The sequence below is a fragment of the Scardinius erythrophthalmus genome, assembly GCF_964197995.2.
Source record: "Scardinius erythrophthalmus genome assembly, chromosome: 6".
Lineage (NCBI taxonomy): Eukaryota > Metazoa > Chordata > Actinopteri > Cypriniformes > Leuciscidae > Scardinius > Scardinius erythrophthalmus.
The window spans coordinates 26,307,647-26,328,315 of record NC_138226.1 but is presented as its reverse complement, the minus strand read 5'-3'; the positions used below and the strand labels follow the sequence as shown (position 1 = coordinate 26,328,315).

General features: G+C 37.6%; 1 protein-coding gene across 1 annotated transcript in view; it reads left to right on the top strand.

Annotated features, from left to right (window-relative positions):
- Positions 1 to 20,669, top strand: part of pard3bb (par-3 family cell polarity regulator beta b) — a 332,881-nt gene that overhangs the window by 203,335 nt on the left and 108,877 nt on the right. Inside the window, 2 exon segments of the mRNA XM_081368961.1 lie at positions 3,907 to 4,116; positions 12,874 to 13,099. Of these exon segments, the coding sequence (XP_081225087.1) occupies positions 3,907 to 4,116; positions 12,874 to 13,099 (436 nt within the window).

Genomic DNA, 20,669 nt, shown 5'->3' with positions numbered 1-20,669 from the left:
GGAGTCCTCCAAAGAGAAGACCTCTCAAAAGCTGCTTAATTCCATCAGCAGGCCGTGGGACAGAAGTAATTACGTTTGTGACACTAACTGTGCTCGTACAGAGAACATTTCAGTCACGCTGGCTGGTACATCAGCGGCCTGCTATTTATAAACCTTCTCTCGCACAAATCCAGATTCTGGACTGGAGCTCAGCTGCAGCGAACTCTCCCACTCCCTGACGCTCCGTACTGCTGCTAATGAACATTTCCCTATGATCCACCACTGCCTTGTGCTTGAAAGTCCAATTTAAGAGTGGTTTGCTTCGGTCTTTTCTGGTTAAACTTGAGGATTAGCCCTTGATAAGTAAAGCTTGTTCTTTCAAAGTAATTCAAGTCGTCAGGGCTGTGGCCCATTCTTAGTGCTCATTCTCACAACTGAAGGTATACTCTATCCAAAAATGAAAATTCTCTTTCATTTACTCACCCTCATGTCACCCCAGAATATGACTTTCTTTCTTTAAACGAACACAACTGAAGATTTTTAGGAAGTCCATATGATGTAAGTGTATGGGACCTCCAAAGTTGACGCTCTAAATACCACACAAAACAAGCACAGTAGTAATGCATACTAGCCAAGCTGATGAGTCAATGGCTTTTGAAGCAAAATGATTATTGCTTGTGAGAAGAATATTAATAGTTTAAACCTTTATAACTATTAAACATCGCTTCCGGCCAACACATGCAGGTTCATAAGATCCCACTTGACGTTAATACCAGCATGTTGTGAAGTGTGATGGATTCTAAAGATTCCAAAAAAAAAAAAAGAATTAATTAACACACATATTAATCAAACACATACACTACCTTTCAAAAGTTTGGGGTAGCTTTTTATTTATTTATTTAAAGTTTTTGTAAGTAGTCTGAGTAATGACTGCTGAAAATTCAGCTTCACCATCACAACATATAAATGTATTAAAATAGAAAACAGTTATTTTCAATTACTATAATATGTATAGTATACTATTCTATAAAATACAGCCTTGGTGAGCAGAAACGACTTCTTTCAAAAGCGGTAAAATATCCCATCCATCCATCCATACATAGTGCGTCACATGTATATCCACATCCTTTGTCATCCTTTCATGGACTTTAATTTCTTGTCAAACTTCAAAGTTTGTCATCTGTTGTAGTGTTACATGGAGACTTTCTCATCCAGCTGTGTCCTCATTTATGTCCACCCTCCCTATCTCTAAGCATGCCATTCCTCATCTCTCTCTCTCTCTCTCTCTCTCTCTCTCTCTCTCTCTCTCTCTCTCTCTCTCTCTCTCTCTCTCTCTCTCTCTCTCTCTCTCTCTCTCTCTCTCTCTCTCTCTCTCTCTCTCTCTCTCTCTCTCTCTCTCTCTCTCTCTCTCTCTCTCTCTCTCTCTCTCTACCACATCTCAAATTATATGTACATAAATTTCTCCTGTGTCATAATCCTGAGAGCCGAAAGCATGCAGCTGGGCCGGGCTGGGCTCATCTCGTCTGGCCTTCTCTGGCAGTTTGGAGGCCACACAGATTAAACGACTGATCCCACTTCCACTTTCATTTAAACGACCATTAGCCAAACAAAAAGGGGGCCGGTGCCGGCAGCAGGCCAGGCTGATTGGAATTCCAGTGAGGCGCACCACCTGTCGATACGATGATTTCCTGATTCATGAATGCATTCTAGGAGCTGCAGCGCTTTAGCTAATGATTCTGGGTGTAGGAGATGTATCGAGAAGGGTGGGGTCGACGAAAGGAAGGATGGAGGTATGCAGAGTTGGAAAGCGGGGAGATGGAGAGATAGAGAAGGTGCTTCTGATTGATGGAGAAACGAGTCCCAGGGTTGAGCCTTCATCCATCATTCCCTGTGGAGACGCATGTTTAAAAAGTCATTTTCATTAGAAGAGAGAGAGTGTTTACAATCACACACACTCACAAACACACATACACTCACCTACATGCTCGGTCTTATAAAGATCCACCTTTGGCACTTCAAACATTATTAACGTTTTGCTTTGTCTTCTTCCCAGAATGCATTTGGGAAACGCTCCAGTAGTCTCTATTGACCCACCATCTTTGATTAGCAATCAAATCACACAAACAAATGAGCTAGCATTTCACAAAGAACTATTAACGTTTCCTAATACCAGTGATTGCTAGGCAGCAAAAATGTAGTTGTAAAGCTTTAGTTAAGTTTAGGTTTGGTTTTGCAAAAATGTACAGGCGCTTTGTTGTTCACATGTCATGCTTTTGAAGAAATAAGAAAGAGAAGTATGCAAGAAGAAATGCAAAAAAAGTAAACCAGTTGCAATGTACTATATAAATAGTACAATGGTTTCATCACAGACAGTTATATTTAAAATGCATACTTTCAGTGGAAGTTAAAGGAATATTTCAGGTTTAGTACAAGTTAAGCTTAGTTGACAACATTTGTGGCAAAATGTTGATTACCACAACAATGTTCAATAGTACAGCCACAAGATGTAAAATATATATCACTAATGTTATCACTGTGAAGTTATATCTAGTTTTACAACACCATAAAACCTAAAACCCTTTAACGGCTGTAAATAAAATAATTAAATACAAATTACCTCCTTTACAGCTGAAGTAATGCACATGTTTTTACAAATAAGTTAAGTGTTTATAATTATATAAAAACACTTAATTTGCAAATCTCGCTTTTAAATCCTCCAAAAATGATTTACTATGTTTGTAAGTACCCTACCGTAACCTTGACCCTTAAAAAAAATAAAAAAACATAATTATATAGTTATTATTAATTTATTTTAAATGAAGGTTGATTCTTTTATTGTGGTGATAGCATCATGCCACAAAAGCTGTCAGTTTCGCTTAAAGGGGTGGTTCGGGATTTTTGACATCGGACCTCATTTTTAAGTCAGCCTGGTTGTTATTCATCAGTGGAGGCATTTTTTTAAAAGAATTATCCAGTCCTTATATTTGGATAGTTAGCCGATGCTAGGCTAGCGCGAGTCAATAGGTATATGTTAGCCAGCCATTAAAAACCGTTTTACCCACTCCACAGAGCACCAAACGCAAATCAATTATAACACTAGACTATCGATGTATATGTCCGTTGAGAGAATAATGTTAGAAATCAAACTTACCTTTCATCACATTGCATTAGTTATAATTTGTTCCCTGTAATCATAAGCCTTTGTCTACAGCAGCAGCGGAGTTATATTGATTACCTAGGCAACCGAGTGAGCCGGTCCACACATGATGCAAGAGTACCGGCATTTACCTGCCGCAGGCACACTGTGTGTTTACTTTTTGCCGCATTACTAACCGGAGCATAGTAAAATTCCGCAGCTGCTGAGAAACTAGTTCCTTTGGGATCATTGAGATGAAAGGTAATGTTTGATTTCTAACATTATTCTCTCAACGGACATATACAACGATAGTCTAGTGTTATAATTGATTTGTGTTTGGTGCTCTGTGGAGTGGGTAAAACGGTTTTTAATGGCTGGCTAACATCTACCCATTGACTCGCGCTAGCCTAGCATCGGCTAACTATCCAAATATAAGGACTGGATAATTTAAAAAAAAAAAAATTTCTCCACTGATGAATAACAACCAGGCTGACTTAAAAATGAGGTCCGATGTCAAAAATCCCGAACCACCCCTTTAACTACTATTATTTTTGCCAGGAATATTGATTCAATGAGAGATTTTCAACTTTTATCTTAAATTTCTTTATTATCAAATTTACATGACGCAGAAATGGCACACCAAACACTAAGATGATCTGAAAACATTTAATTTGGCCTGAATTGATTGCAGAAATTTGTGGAGAAGATGTTAAGAATGAAAAGAAGAGGCATTTTTGGCAGTCTGTTGAATTGTCATTGTGTTTTTATTTTTCTTCTTTGTTTTGTCTTAGTGAGCGGTGGTGTGGAGTTGGGACCCACGCTAGGCCTTAAGAAGTCCAGCTCTCTAGAGAGTCTGCAGACTGCCATGACGGAGGCCAAGAGGAACGAGCTGCTGCCCTTCCACAGGCCCCGCCCACACATGGTTAGAGGGCGTGGCTGCAACGAGAGCTTCCGCGCAGCAATCGACAAATCATACGACGGCCCGCCAGAGGATGATGATGGTGAGCACCCACAATGCAGCAGTAACACTGTCAACCACAGAGGATTTAAAGGTGCAGTGTGTAGTAGCACCAGCTTTTGTGCTGCTTTTTAATACCAATTATTTTGAAAATGGTCACACACTGCACTACACACTGAAAATATGACTGTTTTAAGAACAAAAAACTGTATAGGATACAAATAAAAAGTTTTTTTTTATCAAAAATAAAAACAGTAATATTGTAATATATGATTACAATTTAAAACAACAGTTTTTTTTTTGAATATATTTTAAAATCATTTATTTCCGTAATTTTCATAATCATTACTCAAATCTTCAGTGTCACGTGATCCTTCAGAAAGCATTCTAAAATGCTGATTTGCTGTTGTGCTGCTTAATATTGTTTTATAAAAAATACTTTTTTAAAGAATTTAATGTTCAAAAGAACATACTTTATTTGAAATAGAAATCTTTTGTAACATTATAAATGCCTTTACTGTCACTATTGATCAATTTAATGCATCCTTGCTAAATAAAATTATAAATTTCTCTCTCTCTCTCTCAAAGAAAAAATAATCTTACTCTGACCCTAAACTATTGAATGTAGTGTAAATCGAAAAAAAAAAAACAGTAATAAGCGAGAATATAAAATTAATAATAAAATTAATAATTTTAAGAATTATAATTAAAAGTTATAAGTAAGTTAATTAAAAGTAAGACTTTTAAAGACATTTGGAGTTGCTACAGGTATATTCAACGTGTTACTTTGATTCTCCTATAAGTCTGACTCACATAAGTCTGTAGTTGAACATGTTTATGCACAGGTGCTACATTAGTATGTGTAGTGATTGAGGATGTGTGTGTGTGAAGTCAGTGTGTGCCTGTTGAAGGAGAGTAATTGAGAGTAAAGTGTTTGGCTTTGTCCATGTCATGTGCTTCCTCTTCCCACACACCAGCCTAATTGGCCCTTCCGTGAGACGACAGACTACAGACATGTGGTGAAAGAAGGAGAGAGTGTGAGAGAGGAGAAGGGTTGTTCATTAGGGTCAGTGCGAACAGATACGCCACAGCTGAAGATCCTGTCTCATGCACACACACATCCTGATGCAGTATCGAAATTCCCTATTCATGGAGATCAAGATAAAACCGGATCTCTTTGTTGTAAGACTTTCTCTGAAATTTCAACCTGAGATGTGGTTCAATTGTGCCACTCAGGATGACTTAGTTATGAGTTCATATCTTAAAAAACAAATTCATTAACACAAATTATCAGGTCATTTTCTCATTTGCTCAAGGACGTGTGAATACATCTGCTGTTTTCCATGGTGTGGAGATACCACACATACACTTACGTGTGCACACCCAGTTCTTCTGGTCAAGAAAACAGCGGCAGCTTATTGCTAATTACTGAGGACAGTAATTAGGCACACAGCGTTCCACTCACTTCTCATTATTGCCCCTGTTGTGGAAGGATAATCTGCCTGTGTGTGTCCGTGTGCATGTGTGTGCGCGCGTGTGTGTGCGTGTGCGTGTGTGGTCCAGGTAAACCGTACATAATGAGGACAAAATTTCCCAACAAAGATGTATCCCGAAATCCTTGTCCGTGTGGGGATATTTTTTGGCCCCCATGAGAAAAACAGCAAATAAATCAAACTAAGTATGTAGAATGTACTTGAGAATGTAAAAATGCAGAAGGTTTTCTGTGATGGGTAGGGTTAGTGTAAGGGGATTGAATATACAGTTCGTACCGTATAAAAATCATTATGTCTATCGAAAGTCCCCATAAAACATGAAATCACAACGTGTGTGTGTGCGTGTTTGCATACCTGTGTGATTATTTGCATACATATGTTTATCAATCTATTCATACATACCCTTGTGTAAAAGAAGTAGCATACTTTTAAAATGTGTACTTATGAAAAAGTATACTAAAGAATATACTCAAGTGTTAACTGAATGTAACGTTTTCAGACACTTAATTGCATGTTAATTTATATTAAATTAAAATGTCTTAGTTTATATTAAATTCAGTTAGCTGAACTTTTAGTGTTTTGACCCACTTAAATGGCACTTAAGAACATCTTTATAAAGAATTTCATAATTACTTTTAATGTCTTTGAAATCTGGTTAGTGTACTGTTGAATGTACTGACATCATTTGTGGTAATCTAAAGTATACCATAATGTAATTTCTATTGAAGCACATATGTCATTTATTTAAACATGTATCTAATTAAGTTGCAATTTAGTACATTTAATAGAATGACTAAAAAGCTATCCAGAGCTAAAAATTATAATCATGTGCTTTAATATGTCTAAATATTAAAACAGAATTTAAAATATCCTTTTAATTTGACATCATTACAATGTCTACATTAAAAATGTACTCAAGGGTTATCTGTTTACTCTTAAGTGGCATTTTATTTATGTAGTATAATATCTGAGTACACTTTTTTTTAAATATGCTATTTAAGATTTGAAGTACACTACACGTGCATATTCAGTGCAATTAAACACACTTCTTTTTCTTTTTAGGGTATTTCACACTTCTATAGTTTCTAATAAATATTTCCATCCTTCTCATTTTTCTGAATTCTAATCTATGCTGAATTGTTTGTCCTTGTGCCCTTGTGTGATAATGTTGGATCTGGTTTAAACAGCTTAGATTAGAATTTTTGTTTGTGGTGGAGTTTGTTTATGTGACATTCACAGAGTGCCGCCATTGAATGACATGAACCATCAACTTATTACAGGGACAAATCCCCCTGGAGCAACCTAGGGTTAAGTGCCCTGCTCAAGGGCACAATGGTGATATTCTCAGCCTTAGACAGCACATCCATCGACAGCCCATGATATGTTACGATGTATATTGCATATAAAGTAGCAAGAATCGACTGAAAAATGTCGGTTCCAGTCTGATTGGCTGCTACACAACTTCAGGAGTCTGGGTGCAGGTTTTGATTAGTCTACCAAGAAACGGTCATACTTACAAGGTATTGGGCTGGAATAAAGAATGCATTTAAGGAAGAACTAATCACCAAGGTTTGCGAATTTTATGGGATCAGGTATTTAGATATTAAACCAGATATTCACTGGCAGATCTAAACATTCTGATTTTGCTTTATATCTTTGTGAAATAGTTGCTATTGTTATCAGGCACACGGTGGTTAAGGAATGAAATCTTTAGGAATTGAACAATTCTGGTTCCAATTTCTCATAACAATTCCACTTCCTGAACGCTCCATTCAATGATTATTTAAATACTTTTGAGAAGGAAATCAAGAGATATGCATTGTTTGAACCTGAAACTTCTAGTTGCGAGCCTTGAGCCTTAACCACTACACCACCAGCCCAAGGAAAAAAATCAAGACGATGCAGTCTACCAAGAGGCCTTCTCACATGGAGAAGAAACCATATAAATGGGCCATTCTACAGAATTGGTGCAAAGTCAGAGTTGGAAACATCTTGAAATTTTTTTGTTTTTTCCCACAAATTTTGCATGTATGCAAATTGTATAATATCCAAGGTATGCTTTTCTAGTAATTGTGCAGTTAATTCTCATATTGTATTTTCAGAAAATGCTGGAATATTTTCCTTCTCCCCAAATTTGTCACTACCGAAACACAATATTAAATAATTTATTAAGAAGGCTTATAATGACCTATTAAGATTTTGTTTACATCTACCTTATAAATATATATTTTTTCTATTTTTAAAAAATATTTTTACTGGTTAAATCAATAAAGATTATAATTTTAATAATATTTTAAGTGTGATTTATGAGATTTGTTGTATTTTGAACCCAATCTTTCTTTGTAGAAGGCATAAAGTTTATCGTACTGATTTCAAAGTTAAGGATTCATTAGTATTAATATGCATTGAACCAAACACTATCATAACATCTTAGTTGATAATTCAATATACTTTATTTTTGACAAAACATCCCATGTTACGGTAGTGACTGCACATTTTTGGTAGTGACAGTAATGTTTTGGTAGTGACCACAATAATTAGTTTGCCATGGCTGAATCAGACTGTCCACATTTTATGTTAATATAAATAAATAACTATGATGCACATATGCAGTCAGTACATATAGCAGACACACATCTGACAGTAAATATCTTATAAGAACACCTCGAGCTATTCTATACTTTGGTCTTGAGGTGCAAGTGAGAAGAGGTATGCTCATAGATTTTTCTTCCTAAAAAAACAACAACTTACAATGTAGACTCAGAACCACTTTGTTTTATTTTCACATTTTCAACATTTTGTTTATGAGTCATTCAGATAAATCTCCAGAACCACTGAACTCTGTGTGTGTGTGTGTGTGTGTGTGTTTACATAATACATTAATTTCAGAATAATTTTCCTCATTCAGATAAATCTCCAGAACCACTGAACTGTGTGTGTGTGTGTGTGTGTGTGTGTGTGTGTGTGTGTGTGTGTGTGTGTGTACTGGTGTCTGATCACCCTCACTGGAAGTGCTAGGTGGTGTGGAAGCCCTGCAAAATGTCTCCATCTCTTTTTGTCTTTTCACCATCATCCTGTGTCTTTTCTGTCTTTTCCTCCATGCTTTTCTGACATGTCTTTGCTCCCTGTCAGATAATTCACTGATACTCTTCAACTTTCCTTCTTCCCTTCGTTTCTTATTTCTTTCATTTTCTTTCCTTAAGTATTCCTCGTACTTCACTGGGTCTTCCCTCAACCTTTGTTTGTATTCTCTCTGTCTCTCTGTTGTAGTTTTTCTATTTTTTTTAGGCATGTTGGTGTTTTATGTCATTCTCCTTGCCAAGTTAATCATAGAAATTAACATTACTGACAACAACCTTACACCTAAGCTAGTATCATGGACTGCAACCTTAAGTAATTGTAACCTCATCACATTACAGAATTTTAACAGAATATTGCATACTAAAACACTACTAAAACATACTACAGTAGTAATTATTTGCATAACTGTACTAAAATGTAGTTTATTCCTCCAAATAAAGGATTATGTGTTCCCTTTTGTCACTACCAAAACAATGTCACAACCGAAACTTCAAGAAAATGTTTCGGTTGTGACTGTTTTGGTAGTGACAATTTTAGATAACTTTTGAGCCTAGCTCGAAGATGCTAATCAGCACATGGTTAGCCATCACTGGTCAGAACAGTTGAACACATATAACAACTAAATTTTATGGAATAACATCCCAAAAAAAATACTCAATAGCAGAAAAAATGAGTTTGGTAGTGACATTCCTTAAAGTTACACACAGATTTTTAGACTTTAGAACACATTTACCTCAAAATGATGGGATCAATCTACTCACCATATAGCACATGAGAGAGAGGGACACAGGAATATTTCCTGATCAAAAATGTAGGAGTGTGGTTAAAATCAGACTCAGCCAATGGACTACAACATTCACTGTTTTGGTAGTGACATGAAAATGCGGGACATGTTTTTTTAGATAAAGTTTCATGATTTAAAAATAAAATATAAAATAAATATTTTTTTTAACTTCATTTTTTTTAAAAAAACAAAAATATTTTTTTTAAAACAAGAATGGAAAAATTTGCAAAAAATTATTCAATATCATTTTCACAAGTTGAAATTTAGGGGTTAGGGTTTGGGACAGCCACCTCCTAATTGAAAGTAGCCCATAAATTATGATTTTATATATATAAAGCTTACTGATATCTTAAATATTATTGTGGGTTTCAATAGATAATTGAAGGATCTTAGTAAACATCTAAGATTTTAATAATTAAATGCTTTTCAAATGTGTTTTTTGGATGAGGGACAGCAGTTTGCACCAATTCTGTAGAATGGCCCAAATATCAAAAGCCATACATCAGTGAAGATGATAAACAGAGGCATTTAAGGAAGGGATTTATTTCCCTTTGAAATGGTTTCCATTATTTCACTTTGAGCTCACAGCAGTGTCATTATAGCTTTATTATGTAAGGCTTTCAGAGCATAGGTACTGCTCTCTAAGTCCTCAAGCCCTGCTCTTTTTAAGTGTTTTCGTATTGAGATGTGAGCATGATGGGAAATATCTCCTCTTTTTTCTTTATCCTTTCTCACCATTTTTTTCCCCCTGGCGTTTACCATTGTATTCAGCGGATTGATATTTACAATAAGCCTTTGCACTGGTCCGAACAAAAGAGTTTTCTGATGCATATTAGAGAAGTGGGAGCTGGAGCAGGCCTTTGAGGTTCCTCTGTGTCTCCGAATAATAGGGCGGCTGTACGGTCATTACCGAGCCGCCCGCTTCAATGCTAGTTTAAACAGCGAATCGGTGTTTGTTTGTGTAGAAATCAGGCCATGGGGAAACGGATGCTGCTGTTGGCCTTGGACTAAGCCTCGGAAGAACCGACTTGTCCTCGAACTCGTTTGTGTAGGCGAGGCGGAGAGTTTTGCATGCTTTTTTTATTTATTTGTTTTTTTTTTTATCTCTGTCTTTCAATATTGAACTGGTTCACAGTCATACCGAATGAATGCAATATATTCTTTATCACCAAGTAAGAGATGTGTATTTTTCATGACTTTCCTGTTTTCCTTTTCCACGTAAAAGTTACAGGGGCAATCCTAGCTCTCAGCATGTTAGTACTTCTGTTGTAGTAGAAAAAAAATAAACCCCAAATATGATGTCATTTTAATCTTTATTTTTAGTGTTTGTGTTAACATTTTCATTGTTTTTATATAATTCAATTAAAATCATTTTAAGACTTATTGGGCCCCCCTGGCAGTTTGCTGAGGCCTCCTGGTTGAGAACCACCATATTAAATAATACTAAAACAAAAAATGGTCGTAACATATTTCATTATTTTATTTAAAAAACAATACTGCTTTTGATTTGAATATTTAATGAGAAGTTTTCATGTGAACTGCTCCTAATGCCTGGTTCAGACTACATGATCTCAACCCGATTTGGGCACGATCGGTTTGATGTAGGGTGTTGTGGTGATTCGTAAACGACAATGGAATGCAAGAATCGATTGTTTCATCTTGTATAGTGTGTCATAGGGAACAACAGCCAATGCCACGTCTCTAATGCTTCACTATGTCACGACAGAAAACCTACCATGTTTAATTATTTATTTTTTTGTCACATCTGGGGAGTTGACCAATATGAGCACAGGCGCTCTTCCGTACACAGCTTTCAAACATGGCGAAACGAGATGATGTATTGGTCCTGCTAGGTGAAATTATGCGAGTTATAGCAACAATACTCCTGAGTTTATAATGTTTCCTCAAGGGTCTACCATGACAGAGTGAAAAAAGATAAATGCTGGTGAACAATAGCGGAGATGCTTCAGCAACCTGATACTGGAATTAGCATTAAGCTAACACAGCGCTTCGGTAGTGTTTACACTCTTGTTTCCGGAAGTCAGTCGCTAGTTCCACCTTCTCTATGACATCACGCACATCGTTAAAGATGGCAAGTGATGATTGGTCAGGAAGTAACGTGTAGTCTGACATGTTTCTTGTCAGTGACACGACAAGAACTTAGTAGTCAAAATCGCATAATCTGATACAGTGTCGTAACAGACAAAAAACATTGTGTAGTCTGAACCCGGCATTAGAGCAATTTGTTCACAATTTGGACTAAACTGTGTGTTTGGATTCACTAACAAGTCTGGCTCATAACAGTCATACATTCACATATCAGTTTACACTGTCGATTATTGATACATTGGTATCAATGGAAGAATGCATGTGCAAGAACCAAATAACTGCTAATTTAATGTCAATTGGTCGATTAATCAGCTTGGCGAATTAAAAGATTTGGTATTTCTGCCTCGTATCAGTTATGCCACCAGCTTTGTCAAAAGCTTTTGAGAAATATTGTCTCATGTTTCAGTTTATTTTTCGCAATTCTATGTAGTTTGTCATTGTAAGTGTAAATATTGGTCACCCTGCTCTCTACGCCTCAATATCGGCCATTGAAAAACATATTAGTCAACCAGCAATCTTTCGGTTTCCAGCCCTGATCTCCCTTGTCTCTTCACGGTCTAATTGTCTTTTCCCTTGTCATATGTTGGCCTGTAAGATACAACTAGCCATCAATAAATCACAGCATACAGGGCTATCTGGACCTTCCCTTGAGCTACAAGTGGAGGGTTAGTAAGATGGCCGCTGTGAGGCTTATGAAAGACTGATGCTTTTTCGCACGTCTCCTCATCTCTCTTTTATCACGCTCTCTGAGGCGGCCCGGTAAACGTACATCTGCTCCCAGCACCACCGTCACCATCTGACAAACCTCAGAGCGCAGACACATAATGCAGCCGCAATTGATCGCCACACACACATACAGTGCCCCACAGTGGATAGCCAGTAACAGATGGTTATGTCAGCAGGTTCCTCAGTTACCCAAGCCTTTTTTTTTTCACTTTTTCCAATGCTAATCTTTCTCTTCCTCTTCCTCCGCCTCTTTCTATCCAGTTATCTGCATCACTTCTTTCTTTTTTCTCCAGATTATGATAATTTATGATGCACCAGGGCAGATTAGCTGGAAAAAATATCTATGAAGAGATCTTTAATATTTCCTCGACTCCAACTGAGATATAGGCCACACTAGGACTAGGCCGTTTGAAAGTAAATACTGAGTGAGAGAAATGGAGAAAATTGAGATTTTGCCGTTTATACCATGGTAGATAAATTTGTGCAGTTTGTTAAATAAACACAAGAAGAAATGTGCAATAAATATGTATATTTTGGTTATGCTGCCCAATTGTATGGAACTACAGTATATGTTAATATTATATGTTTGCTTGTTGTATTGAAATAGATGAGGGGTCCGACCAGAGCTCTGGACGAGACACTCCGGTCAGTGGCTCCTCCAGACAAGGTGCGGGAGACAATGAGGAGAACAAGAAAGACAAAAAGAAGAAGGCCAAAGGCAAAAAGAAAGACAAGTTGAAAAGCAAAGGAAAGGAGAAAGAGAAGAAGAAATCAGAGGAGGTCGGTGATGAGTTGGATAAGAAGACCAAGAAGAAAGGATTTGGGTTGCTGAGGTAAGACCCCAGTTCCTTGTGTTTGTATTTCCTTTTGTCTGTCCCTCTCCTCTTCTGTCTTTGTTGTTTTTTGTTGCCTCTCTTAAGAGTTTCCCCAAAAATGGAAATACTGTCATTTACTCAAGTATGACTTTCTTTCTTCCGTGGAACACAAAAGGAGATGCTTTGAAATATATTTTTGGTCACTCTTTTTTTCATGCAAGTGCAAGGACTGAAGCTTTCAAGCTTCAAAAAGACAGAAAAGCATCATAGAAATATGAAGATGGCCCATTTGACTTGTGACAAATAGTCCAAAATGTTAAGTTGTTATTCACTGATTATCTTCCCAGTGAGCCTGTTAATTGTTGCGAATGGATTGAGTAAGTGAGATGAACTCGAGAATCAGGTGAGCCACTTTAGAGAAAGAACAATTCATTGAATTCACTGATTCGTTGAAGAGATCCGATTCAAAAGAGCTGTTCATTCAAGAATCTGATGTCGCTGCTTCACTTATGACTTCTAAGGAGAGCTAGGGCAAGTGTCCGGTAAATAATGACTTTAAAAATGTTGCGTTCTTTTTTTAAACGTAAAAAAAACTCAAAAGAGAGAGCACCACAATTCTTAAACATTATTTTGTGTTCTGCAGAATAAATAAAGTCATACAGGTTTGGAGCAAACATAAAGGTAAGTAAATAATTGCATATGATTTGCATTTTTATATGAAGTATTCTTTTAAGCTTGAGGGTGGTTTGATTAAAAGATTCTCCCACACATGTGTAAAGGTCAGTATAGATGTTAATTTGATACGTGCTAAGCTGTGGTGTTGGGTCGCTGGGTGGTCACGTGTCGTGTGGCGGAATGTTGGCTCGAGTTGCCGTTGGGACGCTCTGCTGGCTCATGCTCACGGTTGAAAGTGTCTCGACCCGCTTGCATGTATGTAACTGACTTTGACCGCTGGTAAACAGAGTAGTCAGCTTTACCTCCATATGGCATGCCATCTCTGCGTCACAGCGCTCAATCTCCCGTCTTCACACTGCACCAGTGCCAAGCCTAATTTGCATCACGGTGGGCACCTGTGCCAACCCCTGCCCATCTGCCCGTCGATCGACAGGTCGGCCGGCACTGGCTCCAGCACCAGCAACACCAGGCGGCTCCATCACAGTGGAGGACGACCCGCATGAGTGATTCTACAAATCAGAGCATGGACGCCCCGGCAGGCTCCACCTAACGGGCAATTAGCTCTATAATTGTTTTAATTTGGATGGCTGCCGGTAAAACTGAAAAGCACACCACGCCGAATATTCCAACAGAGAGAGAGAAATAGAAACAGCAGAGAGAGGGAAAACAGCCGGAGAACATGATTCAGCTGGTGTCTTTCTCAAGGTGAACCGACCTGTCAGGAAGTGGGGGCTACGACGCGCCTCTCGCTTCCGTTAATCCGACTCGGTCTGACTCGGCCTGATCCCACTGTTTTTCCTCTTCCGTGTGTCTGTCGAGAGTCTGCCAGAGCGCCCACTGCGGCCAGCTCTCCTCCCGCACCCATGCAATCATTCTAATGCGCACCGTTGTTCTGAGGTGATAAGCGTTTATGTGTTGGCTTGTCAGTGGTTGATGGGGTGAGGAATGTAAAGGTTATTGAAAACCACCGTAGTTTTATTTATTTATATTTGGATGGCAGCGGGGATTAGAGATGTGGGTTCAAGAGGCGTTTGGTGGCGTAGCGTGCCATGGAATTTGACACAGACTTCGCTTAAAGCTGACGTAACCCAGAATCTTTTGCTGCAAGATTGCCCTGTCACCCTGCATGGGCCAAATATCCACGGATTAAATGGACTGAAAATGTGTTTATAGAAAAGTGGAATCCTCCATAAGTTTGTGAACATTCCTGCATAGCTTTTTTACAATGCTGTCTAAAGTAACTGATGAGTCTTTGCTTAACATGACTTAAATTGTGAGGTTGTGTGTCTGCATAAACCCTTATTCTTTGGAACTGTCAGATTGTCAAGGTTACCACAAACTCTCTCTCTCTCTCTCTCTCTCTCTCTCTCTCTCTCTCTCTCTCTCTCTCTCTCTCTTTCTCTCTCTCTCTCTCTCTCTCTCTCTCTCTCTCTCTCTCTCTCTCTCTCTCTCTCTCTCTATCTCTCTCTCTCTCTCTCTCTCTCTCTGTGTTTTTTTACACTTTTGCAACTCTGACAGTCAGCAGTTAATAATGTTTTTTTGGGAAGTTGAATTGGAAAGCACCTTGTGGTAGAGCACACTGTCTCATGTAGTCTCGTATAAACATTATACTGAATCAGTTATGAATGAATCACTTTCCAAAGAGAATAATCTCTACCAAATGGGCATTTGTGTTTCATCTCTTTTTTGTGTAATTTTAGTTGGTTCAATTATAGGCTACATAGCTCATTTTGCCCTTAAAGGAATAGTTCAACCAAAAGTGAAAATTACCCCATAATTTAGGAGAAAGAAAGAAGAAAGTCATATACACCTAGGATGGCTTAAGGGTGAGTTAATTATGGGATAGTTTTTATTTTTGGGTGAACTATAAGTGACCTGCTCTTAATGAATGTCAAGGGCTGACGCAACAAACTTTTTTAACAAATTTTTTATTCCATTTTTATTCCCCTTGTATTTGTCCTTATATGTTTTACATGCAACCAGGGACTAAAACAGCTCAAGCACTGTGTAGATCGATGAACAATTATTGACTGCTCTTTTCAATTAGCATTATGTGTATTTGTGATGTCTGACCTCAAAGGTTAAGAGCAGGTGAAGTACACCCCTTGAGGACCGTGACCTCTAGCCCCACCAACTGTAAATCAGAGAGTGTTTCCAAGTGCTTGAAGTGTCTCTCAATGAAGAAACAGTCTTCATTTACGGTGTTTAAAGAGAGAGGTAATTCACTAAACATTGTTGTCATCATCATTTGCTCATCCTTATGTCGTTATCAACATGTATGCTGTTAATTTACATGTTCCAAAAAGAACAGAAGACAGTTTGGAATGAATTAATTATTATGCAATTTTTTTGGTGAATTATTCCTTTAATTCAGGAGATGCTGAGAGAGGTATTTCAGTCTGTGTTTACCAGATTTGTATAATTGAATGTCAGCCATCTTGTTGTCTAGTGTGCCAATGAGGCTATAGACACAGTTTGGGTTCTCTAATACTAGGTCAGAATCTCTATAGACATTGTCACTGTCTAGTTGAAATGTTTATTTTCTGGCTTAGTTTCTTCTTCTGTTTTCTATCTCTGTTTTATATGTGCCTGTTAAATCTTTTGCTGGCCAGTGTGGATGGTATTTTGTTCTCTGCCTGGCTCAGATACAATATTATTGGCCACTACTTAGTGCCCAGTGGGAGTCACTGGCTAGTGTCCATTCTGCAGATTGTGGCCATGTTGATCTGGTGGTAGCTGTGTCTGTGGGTCAGAGCAGTGCTGCAAATCTGGGACATTAAGCCAGGATAGTGCCCTGTAGCTCGGTAATAAACGTATGACAAAAGAGGAAAATCAACCTTTCATGTCACACTGTATCTCAGTCCTTAGCATTCAAAGGCCCGTGCTGAAGTAGAGTTCATCAAAAATAGCCTTTCCACAAGCTCAGGTATACACTAATATAAAGAAGGTGTTATACACGCAAATACAAAATGCCATTATGTAACACACCTGACATGCAATAAACATGAACATAAGATGCAACATAAAACCCTAAAGTACTGATAACAAATTCTAACAAGAAACAAACAAACAAAATACCATCAAATTTAAAGTTGTCAAAATGTTGTTGTTTTCTTAACTATAAATTGTAGGATGACTGATTGTTAACCTGTTGTTTACTTCCAAGATCTGTAAATTTACCAGCATCTTACTATAAAGTTGCATAAAATGTTAAAATATATTCACTATAGTTTTCACTATAGTGGTTAGGAATTAACAGGAATTAACGCTTTTTTTTAGCGTTTTATTTAAAATTACAAAAAAATGTTTTACTGTGTGGGTATGTATATGCATGGCTGTTTAAGCTAACACCGTTGCGCTATGAGCTGCCTACCTAGACAACATCATATAGGCACTCTACTGATATTAATTATTTCATCAAATGCTGAAAAGTACAGTATTGATAAAAAAAAGTCAAATCATTGAATTGGTTTTACCCAGTGCTTTTGTGTCTTCTATGTATGTTTATCCTCACTGTATCACAATTTTAGCTTAGCAACATGCTAACATCAGATTCCATTTGGAATCAGTGAGTTGAGTTCTTTGTGTTTCCCACCTTTGTGTGTACAGTATATTGTTTAGTGTTAGTACGTTTAAATGTGTGTGTTTGTTTGTTGTGTTAAATTAGTGGTATAGTGTGTTTGTGTGACAAACTGATTATTTAGCACTACAAGAGAACTGTATAGCTTGTGTGGGTGCGTATGTGACAAAGATGGAGTAGCTCTATGGGAGGGTAAGGTATAGCCTCAGGTGGAGGATGGGACCCATTAGGATGTTTTACATCTTGCAGACAGATGGAGGCCCGTGTGGACTGCCAAATGCCTCTCATTTTGCTGCTGTGACACACAAACACACCCTTAACAACACACACACACACACATTACACTGGCTAACACACACAATTATTTGAGACCTACAGTTGCAAATGTCACAGCACACACAGTGCTTACAGTGCTTTGCATCTCATAGCCACAAGTGTTTATCAGCATTTTTCGATGTCTTTCAACCCGGATCATCCAATCTGAATTGGAAGTGTCTTTTTTTTTTTTTTTTTTACACTTCACTTTACTTTTACTCATTTTGCAGTAATCCCTATTCATCTTTCCTGAAGTCAGATCTGAGCCATTTCTTTTCAGACACTTTAAACATCTCTCCGTGAAACTACATATAGCGTTAAACACTTCCAGACTTTTATCTCATCAACCCTGCTACTTTTTATCAGAAATGAAATATTACATAATTAACCTTAATGTGAAGCAATTCAGCAAAATTGCTGTTCCTCAAAGCCTCTCGGCTCGCATGTAAAACTGTGACCCGAGCGCATGACTGTCTCCCATTAGAGGCGAGGGAGGAATGCGGCTTGCAGCTTTACCTTTTAAGGCGAAAGATTAACAGGGTGTCTTTTCGAACAGCCTTGTTTGATAAACATTTTTGAAGGCAGTGCTGTACCATGCTGGGAAAAAAAAAAAAAAAACAGACTAAGATGGTTAGCTTGTTCCAAGTCTGACTAAACCAGCTTTTTTAACTGAAAACCATGAGATACTGATGGAGTGGAGAGGTGGAATGAGAGAGAATGAAAGAGAAAGTTCTTGTGTGTGTGTGTGTGTAATGATAGTGCTTTTCTCCCAGGATGTTTATGTAGAGGAGAGAGAGAGTGAGAACAAGTGTTCACTACTCATGCTACTGCCATTAACAGAGACTGCAGCAGGCCTGCTCCCTCCATTCTGTCACCAGCTGTCCTCTTTTCTTTCTCACTCTTCTGCCTCTCTCCTTTCATTTTTCCTCACATCTCTTGGCCATTTTGCCTTCCAGCAAATTCCACCACAGCTGCCGTGATAGCGGATCTTTTCTTTGTGAAGAATTTCTGGTAACACTATTAATAAGACTTAAAATAGTATTTAAGCAAAATAATGTTTCATAAGAGTTATTCATTTACTGTTTGAGACTGATTTGGCAATCTGATTCATTAAACAGTAAAAAAGTTGCTGCCTTAAACTTAGTACAATCAACTTGAATGTTTAAGTCATTTCAACTTAAATTACATGAAACTGACTTTATCTTATCTTATCTTGTACAACTTATAAAAAAGTATAAAATTGCTTAACTTATTTTGATGAGCTAAAGCAATGTAAAAACAGATGTTGTCGCAACTTATTTATCATATTTTTTTTTTTCATTTGCAGGGAAAAACACTTTTTGAGACTGATTCTTTAATCTATTGATCTGATTTATTAAAACTCACAGGTTTATAAGAATTATTAATTTGTGAAAATAAAGTTTTAAGACTGATTCATAAATCTAATCAACTGATTTATTAAAATACATGAGTTTATAAGATGATGCATTTGCGAATTTGGCATCACTATTGTGTGCAGCATGAACTACTCAGTTGAAAGATGCCAAATAGTGAAGGAAGCACTGCCATCTACTTTATGGTGATGTTCACCTGTATTCTTGTACTTGCATTCAAAAACAGATGTATGCTCAAGTCTTTAGTTGAACTTTTAATTTGATACAGTGTCTTGAAAATGCAACGCTCTTTGCGCAAGATGGTGAGAAAACTGAGGCGAAAGTTGCAAAGTTCAAAGACGCCAGTCAAGCGCATTAAAAGTAGCCTGGTTCTACCAGACTCTTGTACATTTCATTTGTACAGAGAGTCTGGAATCTCTCCATTGAGAAACGTTTACTTCCTTGTAGGCGGGTTCTCTGTTAAAGTTCAAAACTATTGGATCTGCCCAGAGTCACTCAGGATCTGCCATAGCCAATCGCTAACGTGTGGTCGTGACGTATGTCATGCGCCGAAACCGGCCGGAAACATTTGCAAATTCAAAATGTATATTTGACACTAAGGACAGTAATGTATTCAGTCAACTGTCGAAGCTGGGTCTAATCATTAACAATACGCCGCTGCGGTCGTTTCGGATCTGCCGCAAATGCTGTACAGTGATCACCAGGCTACTGCACGATACGGAAACAACTTTTCTGCCTCCTTCACTTGGTCCTCCATTAGTGCAACAAGAGGGGAGACGACAACAACTATCGGCTTTGCATCCCTATCGTTCCCCTTAGCTAACTCATTCACCACTAGAACTGCCATGGCAGTCATTTTGACCGTTTTTGAATTTTATATCTGCAATAACTTTGTTGAAAAAATAAATACAATCCTGCTGGTACCTGACTTTTCCTAAAAGTGTCTGTATTTTCATTCAAAATGTTTTTCATATAAATTACCTATGTAAATTACACATAAGGCAAAAAAAAAAAAAAAAAATGAACATATTTACCTATTTCGGCCATAAATGGCCATATTGACCGCACTGAATTTCGCGGTATTATTATACCAATATACGCAACAATAAAATGTGGTAAAAAAAATACACTAAACATATTCAACAACAAATCATTTTAAATGTAATGATATTCAGAACAGAACAAGAATGAAAAAATAACTAAAGCCAAAATGAAATGCTTTATAAGCGAAAGTGAAAGTAAGCGGCGTTAGGCTCACGTAACACTCTAATTAGAATCAAAATGTTTCAACATTTGCGATGTATTTGGATGCTAAACTATTCTTTATCATAGGCTTTGAACTTCACTCACGTTCCAATATCGACGGAAAAAATCATCCTCTTCACACGCATAAAATGGTACGAATTGTAGTACTGAGAAACAGAGCAGTGGAATTTTTATGTTAGGTTGACTATTTTATTATTATATTTTATTATGGCTATAATGAACAGGCTGCAATGCTGGAATATGGTGTGTGTGTGTGTGTGTGTGTGTGTGTGTGTGTGTGTGTGTGTGTGTGTGTGTGTGTGTGTGTGTGTGTGTGTGTGTGTGTGTGTGTGTGTGTGTGTGTGTGTGTGTGTGTGTG